The sequence below is a fragment of the Microcebus murinus genome, chromosome 1 (assembly GCF_040939455.1).
Source record: "Microcebus murinus isolate Inina chromosome 1, M.murinus_Inina_mat1.0, whole genome shotgun sequence".
In the NCBI taxonomy this organism is placed as follows: Eukaryota; Metazoa; Chordata; class Mammalia; order Primates; family Cheirogaleidae; genus Microcebus; species Microcebus murinus.
This window is the reverse complement of record NC_134104.1, coordinates 52,802,628-52,827,146: the sequence shown is the minus strand read 5'-3', so window position 1 is coordinate 52,827,146 and position 24,519 is coordinate 52,802,628. Positions and strand designations below refer to the sequence as shown.

The window sequence follows — 24,519 nt, the reverse complement described above, 5'->3', positions numbered from 1 at the left end:
AAACAGGAAATTGTCCAGAGCCTACTGAAAAGATAGGTAGGGTCCAACGGGTATGGGCAGGCCAGTGACAGCATCTGCTACAAAAGGTACAGAAATAGACCTTTCCTCACAGAACATAAGTAAAGATTGGAATCATCCCAGTCCCTTGTCGAATTAAGTCATCTACTAAAAAAGCACAAATAAGAATTACTTGGAAAGATTTTGCCCGGTTTTTCTAGTTCTTCAGAGGAAATTTGCTCTGAAACAAATGAGGCAGCCACTACAAGCAGTAGAATTCTCCCTATATTTTCTATGAGTGTAATTTGTATTGATGTTTTCATGTTCATTCTGATTTTGGTTATTTTTGTTTTCTTTCTTTTTTGAACATTCTTACTAAGCATTTATCAATTTTATTGGTCTTTTCAAAAAACTAAACTTTGTACCATGACTGCATGGCTGAAATAAAAAAAAAAAAATTCAATAGTTAAAAAAAACCCACTAAGTTTTGCCTTTATTGATCCTCTCTATTTTATGTTTTATTCTATTGTTTGAGCTATCCTTATTACTCCTTTTTTGAATGTTTCTAATTTGCTGTTCTTCCATTAACCTTTAACCTTCAAGTTTAGATGACTGACATTCACTCTTGCTTCTTTTTCTAATACATGCATTTCGAGCTATAAATTTTCCTAAAAGCACAGCTTTATCTAATAATACAAGTTTTAATATATATATTTTTATTCAGTTCAAAAATTTATTTAACTTCCACTGCAATTTCTTCTTTGATCTATTGGTTACCTAGATTAGAAGTATATATCATAACTTATGAACATATGATTTTCTAGTGTATCTTTCTGTTACTGATTTCTAGATTAATTACACAGTAGTTAGAGAACATGTTCTATATGTTTTGATCCTTTAAAATATGACAAGTCTTGTTTTGTCACCTAGCATCTTATCATTTATAAAAGTTCTATATGTATTTGAGTCTACTTCTAGAATTTCTCTTCTATTTTCTAGACTTGTCTATAGTGTCAAGAACAAGTAAATTCTTTTTAGTTATTAGAGATTCATAAATTATCATATCTATGTGAGCAAATTCCCAGCCCTTCTTCCCTATACTTCTCTTATATAATTTTCTTGGCTATTTTTCCCCTTATTTCCCATGTGAACTTCAGAATTAGCTTTTAGTGACACTAACCCAAAAAATCCTTTTGTTTTACTGGAATTAGATGATATTTGTAGATTTTAATTTAGAAAAAATTGACAGCTTTAACATATTGTATCTTCCTACATGTACTATTTTCCCTTCAGGTCTTCTTTTCTTATCCTTAATAGAGTTTTAGAGAGTTTTATTAAATGTTTTAATATAGAATATTGATTTCTAAACTTAATGTGAATGAGATCAATGTGTGGGTGCTTGCTAAAATATAGATTCCCAGATTTATTCCCAGAGATTTCGATTTTTTAGAACTAGTACAGGTTTCAGAGGTTCTCATGAAAGTGGTTTAGGACAAACTTAAAGAAATAGTAGTTTATCTTGTACATTTCTTAAGAGTTTTTCCTGGGTATTTTACTTTTGTTACTATTACAAAAAAGTACAGTTGGCTATTTATATCTGTGGGTTTCAGATTCACGAATTCAACCAATCATGATTGAAAATCTGAAAAAAAAAATAAATAAAAATAAGAATACAACAATAAAAATAATACAAATTAAAAAGATAATATAGTATAACAGCTCTTTACATAGCATTTACATTATAGTAAGTATTATAAGTAATCTAGAGATGATTTAATGAATAGCGGAGGGTATGCATAGGTTATATGCATATACCATGCCATTTTATATAAGGAACTGTGGATTTTGGTATGGCTGAGGGTCCTGTAACCAATCTGCCACAGATACAGAAGGATGGCTGTACTCTTCTTCTATTTTCACTTTCTAGTTGACTATGTTTTGCATATGTGAAGGCTTCTGATTTCTGTTTCTTGTTTCTGGGCAATTTCCAAAAGATAAGAGGGAAATGTGGCATTACTTCACCAATTTCAAGCCAGAATTCATTTATACTGTGATAAATTATCTCAATGAAGGTTTTAATTGTACATAAAGTCTTATGGACATTTTCAGAGTTTGTCTGAATTTTTTGTCTTATTTAGTATTAACATGTTTCATGGAAATAATTACTGATGTATTCTTTCAAAGAAAATGCAAATGTGGCCTTTTCAAGATACCTATGGTGCTTTGTTCCCCTCTCTCTCAGTTAACTGTCACAAAGAAAAGAATAGATCATTTTCTTTAAGTTTAGAAAACCCCATTAAGAAATGGTACCCTTAAAGAAAAAAAAAAATAAATAAAAAAAAAAAATACAGTTTAGGATAGAGACTTAAAGAAAAAAAAAAAAAAAAAAAAAAAAGAAATGGTACCCTTCCTATGCTGAAAGTTATCAAATCCTATTATATAGAAAAATTATTTTCAAAATGGAAATCTATAATATATTCTCTAGAATATTTATTTCGCTCATAAATCAAAAAGTTTTGGGTATTATTTTTGAAAAATATGTTAACATTTTATAAATTAGAAAATCAAAAGCAGTCCCCTGTCCCAGAGTGACATGTTATAAGTTATTAATAGAAGTAGAATAAACACTAGACCTTACAGTTAACAGCTTACAAGCTACTAACCCGCATGCCTACCATTATACCTGAAAGGATAGCACCAACTAATTCTATTTATTTAATTTTAAAAAGTATATAGTCAAGGTTGACACCAAACCCTTTACAAGAAGATGAGATTTCTAGACCTTAGCTATGCTATATAGTTTAAAAAAAAAAAAAGCCATATACAGAGAGCTGTATTTCTGCCTTAAAGAACAGATTATGATATTACCTGCATATTTTGGAAGGAAAAATCTTCTTGTAAGAACTTCTTAATGTGAGGAACTACACCTTTTGGTAGAGTATTAATTGCATTTAATAACTTCTTCACTTCCAATAGTAGGTTAATAGGGACAAGATCAGTAGGTATTTCTTTTTCCTGTTTGTCCTAGAAGACACATTATTCATTAAAAATTTATATTATTATACATATTCTCACTCTAATTCTAAAACCAGTCAAAATATTAAAAAGGAACAAAGTGTCTGCTATATGTAGATCACTGTGATAGAACTACAAAAATCCAAGTAAGAATAATAAATGTTCTCTGTACTGTCAAGAACTTATAATATTACATAGATTATTCTATATAATATGAAAACTGTATCTAAGAGTACTTTTTACATTATGTTACTGATGCTTTAGCTACTAAACTAACAGCAAATTAAAATGAGTAAGAGTTGTAAACAAAGTAAAATAGAATGACTCTCAACATTTAAATTCAGTCAGAGCTGAGTAAATAGTAGTAACCTTGGGAAATCAAGAACAGATACTTACAAATGTAATGGTTAATTGATAACTGTACAGTCAAGTCCTGCTGGGTTGTCTACTAACATTAGTTGTAAAAAAAACTGGTGGGAAACAGCCTCCCAAGTACTGGGACTACAGGCATGCACCACCATGCCCAGCTAATTTTTTCTATATATTTTAGTTGGCCAATTAATTTCTTTCTATTTTTTGTAGAGACTGGGTTGTGACTATTTTATGTTTACATATTTTTTTCATCCTGTTACTTTATAACCTTTGCAAACCTTATTAACAAGAGGGTATCAATCATTATATTAATAAAAATGTAGGTGGAAGGTAAAAATTACATGATCAAGAACCTAAAAAATACCTCTTCATCAATCTTTCACTAAATATGGGACATATGGTATTCATATAAATATTTTAACCTACCATAACCATATTGTCATTGGCAATAAAAACCTTATACTTATGTATAATTCAGAGTTATTCTCTTTCATTTAGACCTAGAAGTTCTAACAGCAAACATAATAAAAATTTTAAAAAATTTAACTTCAGAAACAACTCAGTAAAACTTATTAAATAAAATTCTGTATGTTCGTGTGTTTTCTTTATATCTATGTACATATGTAGTTTTCTATGTTTGAATTTTCCCTTCAAAAGACCAATGAGATACTTCTTAAAACTGATTGTTGGGATGTTTCTGGGAAAGTCAACTCAATTTTCTACTAAAGTTATGGTGATGATTGGTGTTTAAAATGATAATCTTGAGATATAGCATCAATCATCAAAGCAAAAGTTAATTATGACCATTTTACTTATTAAGGTAGGAAAGTAGATTCACCTAAAACATTTCAACAGACAATTAAACTGACTAGATTTACTAGGCATTCTTATACAAAGTCATTATTAACTAAAAGTTAATGAAAATTAAGTTTTTTCTTACTAGATGACCAGAGGAGTTTTCCAGCTTATTCTCTGTTTCCTCTTTCCTCTGCTCCTCCACAGCAGGATCCCTATTTTAAATGAAAAAGAAAGGTGTATTCACAGCATCTTCTCACAAAGAATATAATTAAATTATGGTAGTAAAGAATCTAACAATTTAATTCTTGTCTGAAGTTTCAGAAGTGTAACAAATATGTATCAAAGATTGATAATAGTGGTAGGTGCCATATCTCTTTAGGGACTCAAATTTAAAAAAAGGAAATTAGGCCATGTTCTTACTGTATGGTGATAGAGAAAACAGCAAGCTGATGTATAGAACTCTGTATCTTTAACAGACACACAACAGACCAAAATAATGAGAAAAAATTAACCTCATAGCACTGTTTCAAGAGAAAAAAAAAGGTCTTGAAAAGGTTAGTGTTTCGTGTGTGTGCATGTTTGTGTGTGCATGTTTGTGTGTGCACATGTGTGTGTTTATGAAAATACGGGTTAGGAAAACATCTATTTTGCATAGATCAATTTTACTGTTTGCAGCTCCTGGACTTACAATTGTCCAGTTTTCCAAAATATTTTTTTTGTTTGTTTGTTTCTATTATTGATTTATAAAGTGTATAGCAATTGTGTTGCATGGAAAGGTTTAATAGCTTTATGGATTTCCTTCTTTAAAGTTTTCAATTTGTTTCAGTTTGACTTTGTGTAGTTTTAGTTTTTTTTTTTTTTTTGGCATATTATGGGGGTACAGATTTTAAGGTTTCAATAAATGCCCATTTCCCCCCCTCAAAATATTTTTTTTAATTGAGGGAGAATATCATAATTAGAAACTATTAACTATTTTGGTAAAAAATAATTTGACATATTTTGCTTTAACATTGGCTTGAAATGTGAACATATTTTGTAGTGTTATATACTGAACTGAAAACTGTATTTATAAAATTGCTTTTGTCTACATAGAGAACCACGATATAGGATCCATAATATAGGATCATATATTATTTATATAATCTTAATTCTGTACACTAGCAGAAATAAAACTGAAGTGAGAAATTTTTATTGATTTACTCATAATTATGCCTTATAAACATTATCCTATTTTACTTTACATTTATGTATTCATTTGATAGACAACCATTTATCATCTACCATATGCTAACTGATTTTGCCAGAGGAAACTGGGCCAGATAAACAGTAGAGTATTATCCAATTTTCAAACTCCTAGTGAAAATTTCAACACAAGATGCTTTATACATATAAACATTTCACAATATAATTCTCAGCACTCTTTAAAGTGTCATGGTAAAGACAAGCCTATCAATTGTCTTTTCCTCCACTTCCAAGACTCAGTAGAGTCTTCTGCTTATTAAAATGGGAATAATAACAGTATCCAATTCTTAGAGTTATGATTTTATATGCGCTAACATTTGTAAAAATGTTAAAAGCAATGCCTCACACATAGTAAATAGTAAGTCTTTGTAAGTGCTTGTTAAATGATGAAATATTATTTTGATGAGAATGTTCCAAGAGTAGCAAGGTGTGGCACATTTTTCCATTCTTAACTCTTTAGCCAAGATGTAATCCCTAGTGAACTTTTCTAAAATAAGATTTTACCCAGTCTACATTCCCCACTAATCAAATTTGCCAAATTTTCTTGAAGCGTAAGAGTATCTCATTCATACTAACTTTCCAAGGTTATTGGAAAAGACAAATGTCATGTCTTTGGAATACAATAATTATAGTTGGTTTTTGTCAATCTATCTCTTACCTCACAAAAAATTCTTCTGGTAGAGAGTCCATGATGCACAGGTTCCTTTACAAAAATTATATTCTAGTAGTTGCAAACTGATTTTTACTACTGCTGTTCAAAGCTGTAAGGAAAATAATATTTAATGAGAATGTAGAAAAGTTACATTCTTTCTCTCCACTATAAAAATAGTGTAAAATCATTAAAGAAAACTCTGAAAATGTTCTAAAAGATAATGAATCACATAGCTTCACCATCCAAACATAATCACCATGACCTTTAATATGCTTATTTTTTTCCCAAGTATAGGTATATTTTACCAATTTGTAATCATACCAAATAGCAAATGTTTTACCCCACCTTTTTCACCACCAAATGTTATATCAAAAATATCTTTTTTTTTTTTTTTTTTTTTAGAACCTACAGCGTATCTGGACCAAAAATATCTTTTATGTTATTTTATCCTCCTAGTAAACATTCTCAATGGCTATATAAGAGTTGGTTGATTGGGGTTTCTTTGATGATTTCCTTATAATTGGATGCTTAATTTCATATTTTTTCCATTATAAATAATTAGTTCCATGATAAACATCATTGTTCATAAAGCTTTTTCCTTATTTATGATTATTTCCTTACAATAAATTCTCAAAAGTGGAATTAGTAGGTCAAAAGATAAAAATATTTAAAGCTTCTTGGTGCATATTATTAAATGGCTTCCCAAAGGGTTTGTACTAGTTTATTTCCCATAGAGGTATATGAGTTCCTGCTTAACACAATCTTGATAGTACTAATTGTTTTGTTTCATTTTAGTCTAGAAATCACAGGTGGCCACTTTTCCCCAAAATCGTATGATTCTATAGCTCCATAAAATAGGAGATGTGGGACGTAAAATACACTTACACACTCTGATTCAAATATCAATGGATGTCGTGAATGTTTCCTGAAAAAAAGTACTGAAGCAACAAATTAAAACAAAGGGGGCTAGAGTATCATCAGTATGTCTATTTATTTATACAGTCCTCTATTTATTCCAAAACAACTCTTCTAAAATTGGTCTCATTTGATCTTTTTTACTAAGTGTTCAAGCACCCAGATTCCAGAGCCCTCTGCTAGGATAGCTTCTTTTTCTGATCCCACTCTAGGCCCAGAAAGGGTTAGAGCAAACATATGTAAACTGCTCGTGGGTACTCTTGAGCAAAGGAAGAAATGCTGAGAAAAAGAAAAGAAAGTGGCAGCAACAACATATAAAATAGACCTAGACTGCCTTCCTGCCAAGCACCAAGACTGAATAATGTTTCTCATTTGTTGTCTCTGAGCCACTTATTTATCTTAGTAACTGAGTGGCCAGTTTCCCTAATAGCATAATTAATACACACCCATAGATTAGATTGGTACAGCTTTTGCAGGCCCATAACTAAAGGGCAATTCAGCATGGGTAATTCCCAAATCAAAAAATATATTTTTCAAGATCAATTATAAGTCAACATTAAGAATTCAGACTGTATTTATCAAAGAAATATTGTTCTAATGATGTTGAACACCCTAAAAAAGCAATTTAACACAAAGAGAAAAAAAGTAACTGCAAGATCTGGCCCTTCTAAGCCTTGAGGTCTGAGTATCTTCTCATCAATAACCTTAGAATAGAAGAGAGGGCAACTTCGCTCTGGTATAAGGTATAAAAGAAGTCCTGTGAAGATCATCTATAAAACAAGTATTCCTAATTATGATATTATATACCAATATTCTATATTTGATTCACACCAACTCTATGTAATACAGAAAGTCATGAGAGACAGGAGTATTTCTCCAACAATTTGATGCTGATACTTCTTAATTGAAACACAAATGCAAAGATGAAAGACACACAGACAAACACACACACACACACACACACACACACACACACACACACACACACAAAACTTCCTTCTAAACTTCCTTCTAAACTGTTAATTAAAACAGAGCTTTCTAACATCTCTTAATTTCTTGCCCATCCTTAACCAAAAAACACTTCTTGCTGTCAGTATTACAACTCACTTATGTGGAATTCAGTTCTCACAGATAAATTATTTTATTTTATAGCTTTATTCATTTTAAAAATTCAGTAAGCAAAGTCATATTTAAATTTGTATATCCTCTGTTCAAATACTGATAAAAATAGAACCTACAGCTAATTATGAAGCAGAGAGGTTGGATAAACCTTGTCAGTCTTTCATAGATCTGCTTCATCTCTTTAATAAAGCTATAAAGAAAAGGGCACAGCTTTGAGAATTTTAGGATTATGACCGAACTATTTTCTTTTATCGTTTCTATAAACCACCCTGGTTATTTTAATAAAAAGTAACAACATTATTGTTAAGGCATTATTTCACAGCCAGAGAATACAAACCTATGCCTTTTCTAGACAAAACAATTCCCTCATTTCCAAAATATAGCAAAGCTCAGACATGGAGACTTCCCCCTCTGATAAGCTTTTCTTTGGTCAGTAGCTGTTTGCACAGATCACAGCAAGGATGAAAACAAGGGAGGAAAATCCTCTAGTGACAAGATAGAGAGGATGGAAGGCCTCTGCTAAGCTGTTCATTGTTCAGCTTGAAAAAGAAAAGGATTGAACATTAATTAATAAATCTGAAGATATTTGTATCCCAAATTAACAGAATTAAGAAAGTCTAGTGGCTTTCATTTTCAGCTCTTAAAATACAACCTGAGACGAATCTCTGTGATGAAAGGTTTTCGAGGAGAGAGGATCATCAATCCCATCATTTCCCAGGAGCTAAGCAGGTATGTATGGCAAACACTACCGGCAATAGCAGCAGCAGTAGCACTTGACAGCCTGTTGGGGAGGAAGGCAGGCGCAACTGCCTAGCAACCGAAAGGAAGTAGCCAGCCTGAAATCTTACCACTGTGCTTCTAAAATAATCCAAAGGTTCTTACCATTCTAGAAGAGGCCAGAGGAAACCTTTAAAGTCAGAGTTAACTTGGCAAAATGGGTGAATCTAGTTTCCCCTGGTATATTCATTTCAATAGACTTTCCCTGTCAGCAAGAAACAAAATTTTCTCTGAGTTCCTGTTACTGAGGGACTGCTTTTCTACAGAAATCTATTCAAATTCTCATTGGTTGGGCTGGTGGTAAGCTAAAGTTCAGTGTCGATTTACAGCACACCTTAATCCACCAATCAGAATGATCTTATATGCAGGCTTTCACTGGTTGAAAAATAAGTTATTGTCATCCAAATCCTGATAATCACCAGCATGCCTTTCTTACTATGCTTCTATCTGAGCTCTCAGCTCCTGAGCTCTCTTTCCCTCTTATTTACTGAAATTATAACACATTTTTTAAGTTGCAAAGGTGTTTCGTGTTTCCATTTTAAAGCTGTGTTTATTCACATCAAAACGGGCACAGATCTTATTTATAATTATTTAATCATTCATTTAAACATTTAACTTGTAGCACTACTGTCACCTCCCTAAACCGATTATACGCACACTTTTTATAAAAATGCACTTCAATGTTTCATTTTGACTAAGTAAACTGACCAAGTTAGAGTTCCAATTTGCCATCAAGTTTAATTTCAATGTGTGGGTAGATGTCCCATGAATTTTCCAGGCTTGTCAACTCCAGCACTTACAGATTACACAATGCCAGGTAAATAAATTAAAAATTAGTATGGAAAACAATAAAAATAATGCCCACACTTTACTCAATGCTACTACCTTAAAAACAAAGTAATGTATTTGCTGTTTTCCAGGAGAGAAATTGTTACTTATACCCTCAGGGTCTCTCAATCTTAGCAGTATTAACATTCTGGGGTCGATAATTCTTTGTTATGAGAAGTTATCCTATACATTTTTAGGATGTTTCACAGCATCCCTGGCCTCTGCCCACTAGATGCTAGTAGCAACCCCCCCCCCCCGCCCCAACCCCCACAACCCCTACCATCCCTTATCATCCCCTATTGTGGCAATCAAAGATTTCTCCAGATATTGCCAAATACTGCCTGGGGCACAAAATTGCCCTGGGTTGGGTTAAGAACCACTGATCTTTAGGAATGGATTAAGATAAGAAGCTTAATTACACGGACATAGAACAGATTGTGGAAAGAAAAACAAGACCATTCTGACATATAGCATGTACTATACAAACACAAACACCACCACATTTGTCTATAAGAAAAATGGCATAAGTAGCTCATTTAGATTTCCATGAAATGTCCAAGTAAATTAAGAAGCTACATAGTAGATTAAGAGCACAGACACTTTGAAATAACTCTCCAATGGTATATAGATCTTTGTTGACACACAGTAGCTATGCAACCATATGTGAAATTAATAAACCTTTGTGCCTCAGATTCCTCATCTGAACATTGGGAATAATAGCGGTACCTACTTCATAGGTTTTTGTGAAGATTAAATACTTGAAACATGTAACAGAACAGTACCTGGCACATAGTAAGCACTATGTAAATGTTCCTATTACCATCTCCATCATCATAATCATCATCATTTAACTGTTTAGCAAAATTAGTTCCCTTTTCTTCTAATTCCCTCATGAGGACTCCACTATCATGACCTAATTTACCTCCCAAAGGCCCCACCTCACCTCCTAATTCCATCACATTGGGGGTTAGGATTTCAAGAATTGAAGGGGAGTGGGGGGAGGAAGCATTCAGCCCATTGCATAAGTGTTCTGTGGCTCCAGAACCCTGAAGTTCTTTATTTCTCATATGTTAGTAAGCTCCAGGTAGACAAAAGTGGCTAAGGCCATTAAATTAGATTTAAAGAATAACAGGTCACACCATTATTTTGTATGAGCATTGATGACAATGAACAATATGATTACTTGGCTTTCTAGTTCACCATTAATTTCTTCCATCTTTTTGTTTGTTTAACTTCCTGGTAAGGCTACAAAATAAACATACCTAAACATGAGTGGCTAAAACATTATTTGCTTCCCCCAAGAATAAATACATAGTTGGCTAAGGCAACCTCCAGGACTGATGGATGATGGTTGGAAAATCGTGGTAAAAGTTATCAGAACATGAAGATATTTTCTGCCATAAAAGATCACTGTCCATCTCAGCTCTTACCTTTGCAAAGATCATTGTTAGCACTATCTGGCAGCTTAAACTGGGAAGCAATGTATACTCACTGCCCACTTGTTACAAATCTGCCAATATGTTTGCCTAAAAAAAAATTAGCATCTTATGAAAAGCAGGTTTTTAATTATTTTTAGATCTATTCAGTTACCTTTGGACTTATGCAGGCAAACTTATAAAATATATATTAATTTGTTTTTAATAGTTAGAACGTATCTATCATGAATATGCACATTAGGATTTACCTAAAAAAATCCAGATATTCAACTCCATTAGTTTCACGTATTTACAGGTAGCAGTGCTAAAGCCACGTGGTTCAGAAATGTACCTAGAAACCATTGGAAGAAGCATATGCTATTCCTGAACATATTCTGCAAAAGTGGAATATTTTCAGCAATTTAAAAATACTTTGTCATAACATTCATAAGATAATATGAAAAGAGAACACTGAGACATGACACATATAGAGATGATAATTAACCAATGAATGGAGGACACTTCTGCGTACTTGGCTCTCCCGCCAATGAAAGCCTATCCTAGCCACCTCCAACTTGCTCCACCAACGTAAGAAAGGCTGGTTGCTCACTGTTATCTCAGAAAGGCATACATTTGCAAAAGGATGTAAGTGAGAAGGTACAGCAAGCTTTTAGTTGTGAAAGTTTCCTTTCATATAAAACTAAGTTATTAACTTTGGTTTCACTGAAAAAAAGATTAATTTTTATCACCCAGGCTAATTTTCATGTGCCAGGCTTTAGGCTATGTACTATGTACACTGAATAAACATCTGATCCTAACATACTCTGAAAGATAAACATTACTATAATTTATTTTAAAAATTAAAAAATTGAGGCTTAGAGAGTTCTCCATAGCTAAAAAAAATCAGTAAAAGTAGGAATCCATGCCCAAATTTCACCAACCGCCAATTCCATGTTCTTTCCACTATGTCTCATTATTCCCAGTGCCATATTTGACTTTATATAAACTCAGTGTACAATTATAAGCTGGACTAGATTATATACAGACACACTCAGAAACAAAACTATTTATATGATCTTACTGGTTAGCAAATAACACTGTAAAAGTAATTAATCATACCAACTTAATATTTCATAGTAGGCTAGTCACATTAGTTTTTGCTAAAAGGCTAGGTACAGGGGCTCATGCCTATAATCCCAGCACTTTGGGAGGCTGGAGTGGGAGGATCACTTGAGGCTAGGAGTTCAAGACCAACTTGGGCAATACAGTGAGACCCTGTCTCTACACACAAATTTTTAAAAATTAGCCAGGTGTGATGGTATGTGCCTGTAGACCTAGCTACTAGGGAGGCTGAGGCAGGAGGATTGCTCGAGCGTGGAAGAGTGAGGCTGCAGTGAGCTATGATCATGCCACTGCGCTCCAGCCTGGGAAACAGAGAGACCCTGCCTCTTAAAAAATAAATGAATAAAAATAGTTTTTGCTAAGAGTTTTTCATTCAACAAAACAATTCAGAACTACTAGGTGCCACTGTATATGGTACTGAAATGAACAGTGATTCATGCCTGTCTAAACGATCTTTCAAAGTTAAAGATTTATAGAGGTCTCTAAAACTATTTTGATCCCTAAAGCAGTAAAAAAATCAGAATATACTGAAAATATATGAATATCAAATTAATTATATGCAGATATTACTGTGTTTCCCCGAAAATAAGACAGGGTCTTATATTTATTTTTCCTCAAGAAAACACCCTAGAGCTTATTTTCAGGGGATGTGTTATTTTCTCCTCAAAGCCTCAGCTTGCAGCATGTACAGGATGGCCGGAACCTGACAGGGGGAGCCGACCTTGTTGGTGGGGCTGCCCGCTCCTTTCCAGTCACCTCTGGGATAGTAACTATCACTATGGGGCAGATGAGAAGGGCTGCTCATCTTCTCTACCACCCCACAACGAAATGCATGCGTTGTGCAGATCACTGCATAGCTACGCCCATCACTAGGTCTTATTTCCGGGGTAGGGCTTAAATTGCGCAAATGCTTGGAAATCCTGCTAGGGCTTATTTTATAGGTAGGTCTTATTTTCAGGGAAACATGGTATTCTAAAATAAAAAAGAATGAGATAAAAGTTTTAATATTTGTTCCCACACCTCAATAGACAATTTCACATATTCCCTGAGATGTGCATACTCCAATCTGGACACCACTGTCTTAGGAAACAGCTTCACATTTTAATTCAGGAAAAAGATATCTATCCATTTCATGAACTTAATGGTATCTATTTTCTGAAAGACCAAAAATTTTAAAATGAGATATGCAAAGGACATTCATCTGTTCAAAACAGGCAGGCAGGCAAGCAGGTCTTCAAGAAATAGTAGTTATGATAACTGCAGCTTAATTTAAAAATAAAACTATGTGGCCGGGCGCTGTGGCTCACGCCTGTAATCCTAGCTCTTAGGAGACCGAGGCGGGCGGATTGCTCAAGGTCAGGAGTTCAAAACCAGCCTGAGCAAGAGCGAGACCCCGTCTCTACTATAAATAGAAAGAAATTAATTGGCCAACTGATATATATATAAAAAATTAGCCGGGCATGGTGGCGCATGCCTGTAGTCCCAGCTACTCGGGAGGCTGAGGCAGAAGGATCACTCAAGCCCAGGAGTTTGAGGTTGCTGTGAGCTAGGCTGACGCCACGGCACTCACTCTAGCCTGGACAACAAAGCGAGACTCTGTCTCAAAAAAAAAAAAATAAATAAAAAAAAAATAAAACTATGTCACCTTCATCTTTACTTATCTACAAAATTGGATTCAGAAACAATACACAGTTCTTGTGTTCAAAAAAAAGACAAGGCAACATTCTGATCCTGGGATATGAAATCAAATGTGAAAATGGAGGAAAAAACCATTTACCCAAATTATCCAAATCTTGTACTCTTAACCTAGAGTTGAATTCTGTGAAATGTATAGAAAGAAAAATCAGGAATTGTTTTAAAAGTGAAAGTTAATTTTATGGTTTGACAAATCACTTAGAGATTAGGGGAATTTTAATACTTGATAGTTGGGAAAAAACTAGGAATAATAATAATTGTAAAGGGAGAATTTTTTTTTTTTTTTAGGTTTTTTGGTTTTATGATAAAGGTAACACTGAAAAATAGGAGCTGACACTAATTATATATACTTTGTTTTCTGGCTCTGCATAGGGGTAAAATCAGTTTAATATTACTATTGAATTGTTTTAGCTATAGTGAGAACATGGTATTTAAATGACTCCATGCCTAGAGCTCTGCCAATTTTCTACTGCTGGATTTCTCTGCCTTGAATCTTTGGAACCTTAGTCAATGAAACTTTTGTTCTACCTGCTGTTTATGCCTACTGAATAATCCTCTAGTTGTAGATTTGGCTTCATGTCCCCAACAGAATATAAGCCCCACAATTTGTTTTAATCCCTCTGCCACATACTCAGTGCCTAGAACAGTACCTGACATACTTTAAGCACTCAGTATTGATTTAAAGAATGAAGTCACCCACCCTCTGCACATCTCAAGGCCTCTGAAGGCAGAAGTAAAGAAGGAGCCCATGTAGAGATTAAAAAAGTCTTCTCTGCCAACCTAAAGCCCTCCTTTAGAAGAGGCAGCCTATATGCTAAATGTAATAATGATCCCTGCAGACGACCATGGGGTCAAGATAACACCTGTGTCCTCTGGCAGCTACTTCTGTCTCTTGTGCGAGTTCCTATCCAACCTCTAAATACTTAACTACCCTGAGGTTCAATCCTTAGAAATTTCTTTTCTATCCATACTTACCCCAATATCATTTAGTTCCAGGTTTTACGTGTCTATCTCCAGCCTTGACCTCTCCTTTAACCACCAATAATAAATTCAATAGCCTACTCATTCTCTCTCAGATGTCCAACAGACATTTCAACATAAGCTCAACTGAGATCTAGGTATCTGCCCCTCTCCACAAAATGGCTGAAGCAGAGCCACCCAGCCAAGTCAGGCCTAGATCAGAATAACTACAGTCAAACTGTGGACAAGAAATAAATGCCCATGGGTTCAACCACTGAGTTGTGAGGTGATTTGTTATCTAGCAAAAACCAATGAACATTCTACCTTATCCAAAATTGCAACACCATATCTTAACTTTGGTATTTCCTATTCCTCTTCTCTTTTTTTCACAGTATAACACTCATTACTAACATTCACATATTGGCCTATTATGTCTTATCAACTGTCTATATCCTCCATTAAAAGAAAAACAACTTGAGTAGAAATTTATGTCTATTTGATTCATCAACGAATCTCCAGAACCTGGAAATGTACATAGAACTCAAGTATTCATTAAGTATATCCATGATGAAAGAATGAACAATTAGCCCTGTGTTCACATTCCTATAGTATGAGTTTAATTCCCATATTACAACATTCAGTATTCTATAAACTCTGCAGTTCTGTCAAAACTAGAATCATGTATTCATTTAGACTGACTCAATATGATTTAAACTCTGGTTACAAATGAATAAATATTCAATACCTAATCTTAAATATTGAATTGTCATATTGAAGACAGTATGTTCTTTTTAGGTTTTTCCAGAAGAATAAAAGAGCTAGAAATCCCTAAACTTGAGTTATAAGATCCTGAGCAAGTGTGGTTTACTTCTTTTAACACTGTTTCCTGAACTATAAATTAGGGAAAATACCTAAGCCAAATATAAAGTACACACAATAACAAAAATGACAAAGAACAGGGGATCTATGCCAATCCTTGAAGAATTAAGGATAATTAATATTTTATCCTTAAAAATATCATGTGCTTCTACAGCATTCTTTATTTCTCTTAATAACACTTATTCTGGTTTGTTCATATTACTAACAGATTCTAATCTATTTGAAAAAGACCTGGACTCTGTAAATATTTGCTGAATGAATGACTATTACCATTATACAAATGTATTTACCTGACTGGTTAAAATGATTATACTTTTATTTTTAAAAAGTAAAATGCAGATGCTTACTTTAGCTACTGTCTTTTAAAACATTTCTGGCATAAAATAAATGTTTTTATAAAAAAATACAGTATGGAAATGAACTAAGCCATCAACTTGTAAAAAACTAGAAAAAGACCAAAGTAAATAAAAAATGTATGTATGGGGATGACATTAACAAACACAAATGTAAAATTATTGATTATGAACTCAAATGAAAATGAATAAAATAAAAGTTGGTTCTTAGAAAGCTGAATAAAATGTATGAACTTCTGGAAAGCCAAACAAAGAAAAAAATAGCATTAGAATGAAAAAGAAAATTTAAAACTACAAAGAAGAGATTAATAGATTTATTGGAATACTGAATACAACTTTAAATCAATAAATGTTCATGCTAAAAAAATTCTATTTCCAAAATTAACCCAGGGAGGGGTAGAAAAAATTATCAGATCCATAACTACATTAGAAATTCAAGTATTTGCTGAAGATCTACCATTAAATAAGCTATCAAGCCGAATGATTTTATGGGCCAGTTGTATACAGCCTACAAAGATCAGATAATTTCTATGTGATTTTCATTATTCCAAAGCAAAAAAAAGATGAAACACTTCCAATTTATTTTTCAAAAGTGACATAGCACCCAAATTTGAAACGAGAGAAGAAAAATTTATTGAAAATTCTCACTTGTGAACACTGATTATAAAATCCTGAATAAAATATCAGCAAATTAAAACCTGTGGCATAGCAAATATAGAGTTTGTTACTACTGCCTGTGGGACCTTGGGCAAATTACTTTACTTTTTTGTCTTACTTTCTTTATCTGTACAGTGGAGCTCATAATAGTATCTACAGTATGAAGTTATTATAAAGATAAGGTAGGTAAATAGAAAGTCTTTAGAATAGCCTGTGACATGTGGCAAATGCTCAATAAGTGTTAAGTATTATTATCCCAAGAACAAAAAAGCAAGATAATCCATTGTTATTATTTTAAAGGGGAATATAAAATAAATATAAAATATATAAATGCGAACATTTGATAATTTTTAGATTTTTTTAGACTAAACCAGACATGAAGGCAATCTCTTAAACATGATAAAGAATATTTATCTCAAACTAATAGCACAAATTATACTAAGTGTTAAAATACTGGTGATTCTCATTAAGTAACAAAATAAAGAAGTTCAGTATTAATATGACTTTCCATACTTTAGAGATTACACTAATGTGATAATATAAGACAACAAATATTGAAAGAGACAATGATTTACAGATATATAGGTAGAAAGTGTAAATATATAAAACTCTATGAGAGTTAATAAGAGATTTCAGTCAATAGGCTGGATTAAAGATGTACCAAAAATCAGAATCTTTTGAGTAGCAATAACAAAAATTTATAAGAAAAAAAAAGAACCTACTCATGAAAATTATATAATACCCAGGAATAAACTTAATGAGAATAGTATAAGACTATATGACAAACTATATAAAATTTCACTGAACATAAAATACACCCTAAATACTTCTATTAATGACCTCAGCAGCATCTATATCTCCTCAATCATTCAACCTACAAACTAGGAATCCCTTCTGGACTCATCCTTCAATGATCTCCTCACTCCTCACATTAACAGTCACCAAGTTCTGCCTATTTTACCTCATATATTTGTCAAATTGGTCACCTCTATTTCATCTGCACTTCAATTATTCTGATTATCCTTTGGAAAGACTCTAGCAGATTAGTCTTCCTACTTCTGGTCTTACCTTCCTCAAAATTATAGCCTATGCAGCTGCCAGAGTAATGAATCTAAAATACAAACCTGACTACATCAGGGTCCAGTTTAAAACCAGAGATCACCACTGAATTCAGGATGGAGTCCAACTTCAAGGCTAATAAAAAGCCTCAGTTATCTGGACCCAGCCTCATCTCTTCCTCCTTTCCTTCTCTCTTTTTAGAGCCTAAAAATATGGCTCTGTGTTTCTTAAATTAGGATATGCAAGTATATCTGATTAAAGATGTCAGGACTTCAGCTACAAACACGATACATCTTACTCAACTTACAAAATCAATTTTAGAAAAGGTTTTATAAGAATCATTATTTGATATTAAAATGAAAACAGAAGAGAATGCAAAATCTGCACGACTGCTTATATTTAAATACAAAACTTCAAAGAGATATGCCACTTAAACATCAGGCAATTGAGAGCCTTACTTAGGGATGATGATGACACACTTGTCATCATAAGTGAAAATCACACTACCAAACTCTTCTCATTGCATTTGCCAATGACTGTAACTAACACCAAGAACTTAATTATGCCAGGCAACAGTTGATTCTTCCTGATGAATTTATTTTATAACTGTTTCTAAGACCTTATAAGACCTCATGCTACCACCTCCATCCTTGTTCTCTCCACTCCAGCCACCTGGCCTCTTGCTGTTTGTGGCACATTGTCATACACCCACTTCAGGGCCATTCATTGCCATTTCCTCTATCTAGAAATTTTTCCCCCTAGAGAGTATAGCTCTCTCAACTCCTTGAAGTACTGTCTCAAATGCTGCTTTTTCAATGAGGTTTATCCTGACTTTCCCATTTCCCTTATCAATTACTAACAGTACTCTGGGGCAATAAGTCCAGAGCAATAACTCTGCTCTATATTTCTCCATATATAATTTTCCTAACTTGCTTATTGCTTCCCTAAGAGAATATAAGTACCAGAAGAGTAGGATTTTGTTTTATTCATTAAACCTCTAGTGCCCAGAAAGGTGTCTAGCATATTTTAGACTCTGAATGAATTATTTATTCAATGGACAATGCTATGAAACAGGTACTACTCTTGACCAGATTTTTACCTTATGAAGAGACTGAAGCAGAGAATTTGCCTAAGGTCACGGTCAAATTTGAGCTAGGATTTATAAGCAATCTGGTTCCACTCTTTGCCATCACTGCATGGTGCCTCTCATTTATGTGGTGAATTTCAAAAGTACTATCTACTTAGTATGTTTCCATTACAGTTTTTAAGCTATAGGGCTGTGGTCCCCAATCCCCCCACTCCCCCCACCATGGCCCAGTACGGACCTAGGAACCCGGCTGGGCATCACCACCTGAGCTCCCCGGCCACATCTGTGAAAAAATTGTCTTCCATGAAACTCAGGAACTGGGCCTCACAGCACGAGGTGAGCTGCAGGCCAGCAAGCAAAGCTTCATCTGTATTTACAGCCTTTCCCCATCCCTCACATCACCGCCTAGGCTCTGCCTCCCCACACACCCCGTCTGTGGAAAAATTGTCTTCATGAAACCGGTCCCTGGTGCCAAAAAGGTTGGGGACCAATGCAGTAGGGGATACTTTCCTGTAGTTCCCTGACTGGCAATGCCTAGCCCGTGTTATACACTCAATATCTGTTTATAAAATGACGGGAAAAGCATGAATGAATACATTAACTACCTAAATATTTTTACATGAATGTCTCAATTGGTTAAAACATTTTAAGCTTTCAGATTTAATTTTAAAATAATTTTTTAATACAAAAGATAAACGCTGCCTCAAAAAATTTAGTGATGCAAAAATATGTTCGTTGACAAAACAATTTCTAATGAACGATGTAATTAAATGGACATGTACCCTATTCTTACAATTTTCTACAACCTGCATTTTAAAGCTTTATTCAACATCAGCACACAGTAAGCAGAAAGTTCCAGAACCTGGTACCTGACTGACTTTATCACATACACATACATCTCTGACTAAAAAACACAAATAGTGCCATTTTCGTAGATACCGAGAATGATAAAACAAACCAGTTATGCCAAATAGAAAGACACCTTCACTTACAAAAACTGACGCTAATGAGAACACCCTCCGGCGCAATACCTGGCCCAGGAGTCACCCTGAGGTAGCCTTCTAGAATAAGTTTGACAAATACTATCGTAACGGCCATAAAATGCCAATGACCATTGTTTACTCTGAGAAACAATCATTCCTGGGCAGAAGGGGTGGACGTATGAGAGATTTAAAAAAGAGGCCCCTCCCAGGCCGCTCAACATCTTGGGGCCCAAAGATTCTCGTCCTCAGATCTCACCGTGTCTAGACTAGGGGGAAGCGACCATTTCTCAGGAAGAGGATGATGCACAAAGGAATAAGCGTGAAGGCCGAGGAAGTACACGAATAGAGCGCACAGATGAATAAAACGCCCCTGCGCCTAACCGCCCCTCCACGGGTCGGGCCAGAACAGTGATTCTCGCGAGATCTCCCGTCGTCACGGGATCTCAAGCTGAAACCTCGCGGCCTCTCAGATAAGGGGGCTCGGAGGGAGAGCTCCCAATCCCCTCCACGGACCCACAGAGCACCTCCACCGCAGGCCCACCCCGCCAGTTTCCAGAGCAGCTCCCCAGGGTTCCTAGGGCTTCCGGAGCTCAACCGGAACCGGAAGCTTCTGGGAACGAGGGGGTGGAGCCGAAAATCAAAAAAAGCGCGGCGAAGGTCGGAAACCCGAACTGACTGGGTGGTGGGATTTGGGGGCCTGCGGACGGTCTCGATGGACTCCACCGCCTGCTTGAAGTCCTTGCTGATTACCATCAGTCAGTACAAAGCCGTTAAATCAGAGGCGAACGCTGCTCAGCTTTTGCGGCACTTGGAGGTGAGGCTCTGGAATGCGGGGACGAGATGGGGATGCCCCCTAGTAATTCTTAGCTCACTATGAGGCAGGGGGAGTGGCGGTCCCGGCCTGGGAAAGAAAAGACAGCCTGTCGCTCCCTCAGCTGTTCTTGTCTTCCCGATAAAGGCGAGTTAGTGTCAAGGTTCAGCTGCCTGCAGCCAGAGGGATGAGTGCCTACCGAAGGCTCTAGGAAGAGGGAAGGTGGGACAGAAGGTTGGGAAATGTAGACTGTGTTTCGGGAAGGGAAAGGACAAAGCTCCGAGCCGTATCTTCTCTTCCTTTGCTATTTGTTCTGATTTTTCCGTCGAAACCAAGCTCTGTCAATAAACAAAGATTCTCGGGGACGGAGGTGGTAGGGAGTCATGATTAAAGCTTGTTTTTACCATTAGGTAGTTTATAGTTCAACCTGTTGCTTACTGCTCTTATTTGAACTGGTGTTGAACTCGAACTTGAAAAATATTATCTCAACGATTTTTGATTAAGAAGTAATCTCCCTTACTAGTAAGCGGAATCTTTCTTCTTTACCAAAATATATTGCTCACAGTTTTTTGATCCTACAATGCTGAATTGCTTTCATTTTTTCTATTAATATTACTTCTAGTGATACGCATCTAGATTAGTCTATTTTAGGCTCTTAATCTGCTTTCGTTTGTTATGAATTCATGGAATTCAAACTAACCTTGACCTTCGTTTAATTAAAAAAAGGATTAAGCTCAATTAAACCTTATTTTAATTCTTTGTTGAAGCTCTCCTCTGTTAACAAAGAATTGAGGATAATTTTAAAATATGTTCTCTTTGTTATATTAACCCTATGGTAAAAGGTTAATGTACCAAAGACTTGTAAAATACTACAGAGAAAAGATAATTTCCAATGATACAGCAACATCAGCCCTTATCAGAACTGGATTGCTTGTTTCCTTGATCTTCACTGGTGTTCCTCTTCTTACTACTTCAGGTGCCCATCTCCTAAGTACATTTGTTTCCTTTTTTTCATTTGTACTGGTAAAGGCGAGTGAGTTTCAAGGTTCAGCTTGCTGCTGCTGATGAGTGCCTACTGAAGGCTCTAGGAAGAGGGGAGGTGGGACAGAAGGTTGGGAAATTTAGCTTTTCAGTTAGGATAGGACAGTAGATAGTGAATTCCAGAAGCCATAGAATAAGCAAGGCCATTGATTTTATTTAAAAATTAGGAGTTAAGCATTTTAGATACTGATCTGAAACATTACCTCTCCTAGAGTAAACAGGTTGTGAATCTGAGTGCAATGTTATTGTGAATTGAGGGAGACTTCAGAGAAATTTGGGACTTGATGCTGTGTTTCTAAACTTTCAAGGGGTTTATGGAAAACTCTTATGCCATTGATGCAAAGGTATGAAGAGGTTGAGGTTACCACTCCTAAGGACATTTTTTTTTGTTATTGAGAGATGACATACATACAGTGCATAAAGTGAATTAATCAGAAATGAAGAGCTTAATAGTTTTAACATATGTGGACACTCGAATAGCTACCACCTGTATCATAATACAGAACATTTCCAGCACCGCATAGGGTTTCTTCATTGTCCCTCACATAAGTGTCAGATAAGTGGACTTGTACAATATGTACTCTTTGTGTCTGGCTTCTTCCTCTCAATATGTTGCACATATACCAGTACTTCATTCTTTTTTATTGCTGTATAGAATTCTATTGTAAAAATATGCCACACTTTATATATGGTCTCCTGTTTATGGGCATTTGGGTTGTTTCCAGTTCTGGGTAGAATTATGAATAAAGCTGGCATAAACAATTCTTATATATTTTTTGTGGATATATGCACTCGTTTCTTTTATACAACTCAGGGTAGAATTGCTAGGTCATAAGATAGGCTTATGTTTAGTTTTAGGTGAAACTGCTAAACGATTTTCTGAAAGCTTATACCATTTTACTCTCCCACTAGGCTATCATTCATCCACATCAACCCTTGGTGTTTTCATCTTTCTTAATTTTAATCATTTTGGTGGGTAATATTTGGTTTTTTAATAGTAAATTTGCAGACTTCATGAGAGCAACATGTGAGGATACAAAGAGAGATGGGTATCATGTGAAAGTGATTCATTCTTTTATACTTCTGCCATACTTTGTCTTTATAGTCCCATGTTGAACCAGGGCTTTGAATATTTTATGATTGGCAAAGCTGATCTGATCTGATTCTTGGTGATGGTATTCACAGTAATAATCTTGTATAGTTATTAAAAGCATGGATTCAGGAACCAAGCTGCCTGGGTACGAATCCCAGTTGTGCTCTGTTATCTTCACTGTGTGCCTCAATTTACTCATCTGCAAAACAAAATTGTAGCACCTATCTTATAAAGTTATACTCTGAAGATGCAGAGAGTTAACATACGTAAAGTACTTAGATCAATGCCTAGGCCAGAGTAAATGCTATATAAGAATTGATAATTATTAAAATGAATTATATTTACATTAAGACATTGAGTATATGAGTAAAGGGAAAATTTATAAAGCGATTTTTCATTTTGCCTTGTACTAAATAATTATTATATGTTGGGCTTATGTTATTGAGATACAGATCCAATCCTGAGGGGAATCATGTTTAAAACAGAAAATGTCGGCCAGGCGCGGTGGCTCATGCCTGTAATCCTAGCACTCTGGGAGGCCAAGGCAGGCAGATTGCTGGAGGTCAGGAGTTCGAAACTAGCCTGAGCAAGAGTGAGACCCCGTCTCTACTATAAATAGAAAGAAATTAATTGGCCAACTAATATATATAGAAAAAATTAGCCGGGCATGGTGGCGCATGCCTGTAGTCCCAGCTACTTGGGAGGCTGAGGCAGCAGGATTGCTTGAGCCCAGGAGATTGAGGTTGCTGTGAGCTAGGCTGATGCCACAGCACTCACTGTAGCCTGGGCAGCAAAGTGAGACTCTCTCAAAAAAAAAAAAAAAAAAAAAAAAACAGAAAATGTCTTAATCATCTGAAGGGCTAAATCTATAAATAGGCAAAAGGGTATTGCTCAGAAGGTTCCCTAACCCAAAATATCTGTTATTGATGTCTATAATTTCAGCTTTGGACTTATTTTTTTCATTCTTAGAGACTTTAGTAATGTTAAAACATATATTCTTTGAGAATAGATAATGTGAAAACTCCGTTAACCAGAAACACTTTAGAAGAAAAACTGACATGTAGATGAGGGAATAAAAGAGGGATACAGAAGAGAAAGCTTGGAGCAGCAGTCCTCAACCTTTTTGACACCAGGGACTGGTTTCATAGAAGAAAAATTTTCCACAGAGTGGGGCTGTGGGGAGGAGGCCTTGTGAGGGAGGAGAGGGGCTGTAAATACAGATGAAGCTTCACCAACAGCTCACCTTGTGCTGTGCATCCCCCAGGTTCCTAAGTTTCATGGAAGATTATTTTTCTGGGATAGGGGTATGGTGGAGGGTGACAGCAGAGTTCTATAGCCCGGTCCCTAACAGGCCACGAACAGGTATCTGTCTGCAGTCCTGGAGTTCGGGACCACAGGAGAGGGATGCTAAAGCATCCATTTAAGTCTGATCTTTTCAAATAAGTGTTTAGAACAGATTTAGTCTTATTCTAAAGTAACTAATGGTTTTCCCATCTTTATAGAAAAGATATGCTTAATAATGAATATATTTGTAAAGCATTTTGAAAATTCATGCTTTCTGACAATTGATTATGGCCTTCAATTCCAGCTTTACCTTTTCTCTCTCTTTCTCTTGCCCCCCTCCCCACCCTTATAGTTTATAAATT

General features: G+C 35.1%; 2 protein-coding genes across 6 annotated transcripts in view; one reads left to right on the top strand and one right to left on the bottom strand.

Moving 5' to 3' along the window:
* DZIP3 (DAZ interacting zinc finger protein 3) overlaps positions 1–20,403 on the bottom strand; it is a 94,917-nt gene extending 74,514 nt beyond the window's left edge. For 2 of the 5 annotated variants that reach the window (XM_012777204.2, XM_012777207.3), the window contains exons 1-4: positions 20,185–20,403; positions 6,083–6,185; positions 4,325–4,394; positions 2,866–3,021 (exon numbers count right to left, since the gene is read on the bottom strand). In XM_012777204.2, the coding sequence (XP_012632658.1) occupies positions 2,866–3,021; positions 4,325–4,394; positions 6,083–6,114 (258 nt within the window). In that variant the 5' untranslated portion in view covers positions 6,115–6,185; positions 20,185–20,403. The other 3 variants (XM_076001289.1, XM_012777205.3, XM_012777206.3) reach the window with 3 other exon arrangements.
* Positions 20,404–20,422: 19 nt separating this feature from the next.
* CIP2A (cellular inhibitor of PP2A) overlaps positions 20,423–24,519 on the top strand; it is a 39,568-nt gene continuing 35,471 nt past the window's right edge. The window contains exon 1 of the mRNA XM_020287660.2: positions 20,423–20,742. Within this exon, the coding sequence (XP_020143249.2) occupies positions 20,641–20,742 (102 nt within the window). The 5' untranslated portion in view covers positions 20,423–20,640. The remainder of the gene's footprint in view (positions 20,743–24,519) is intronic.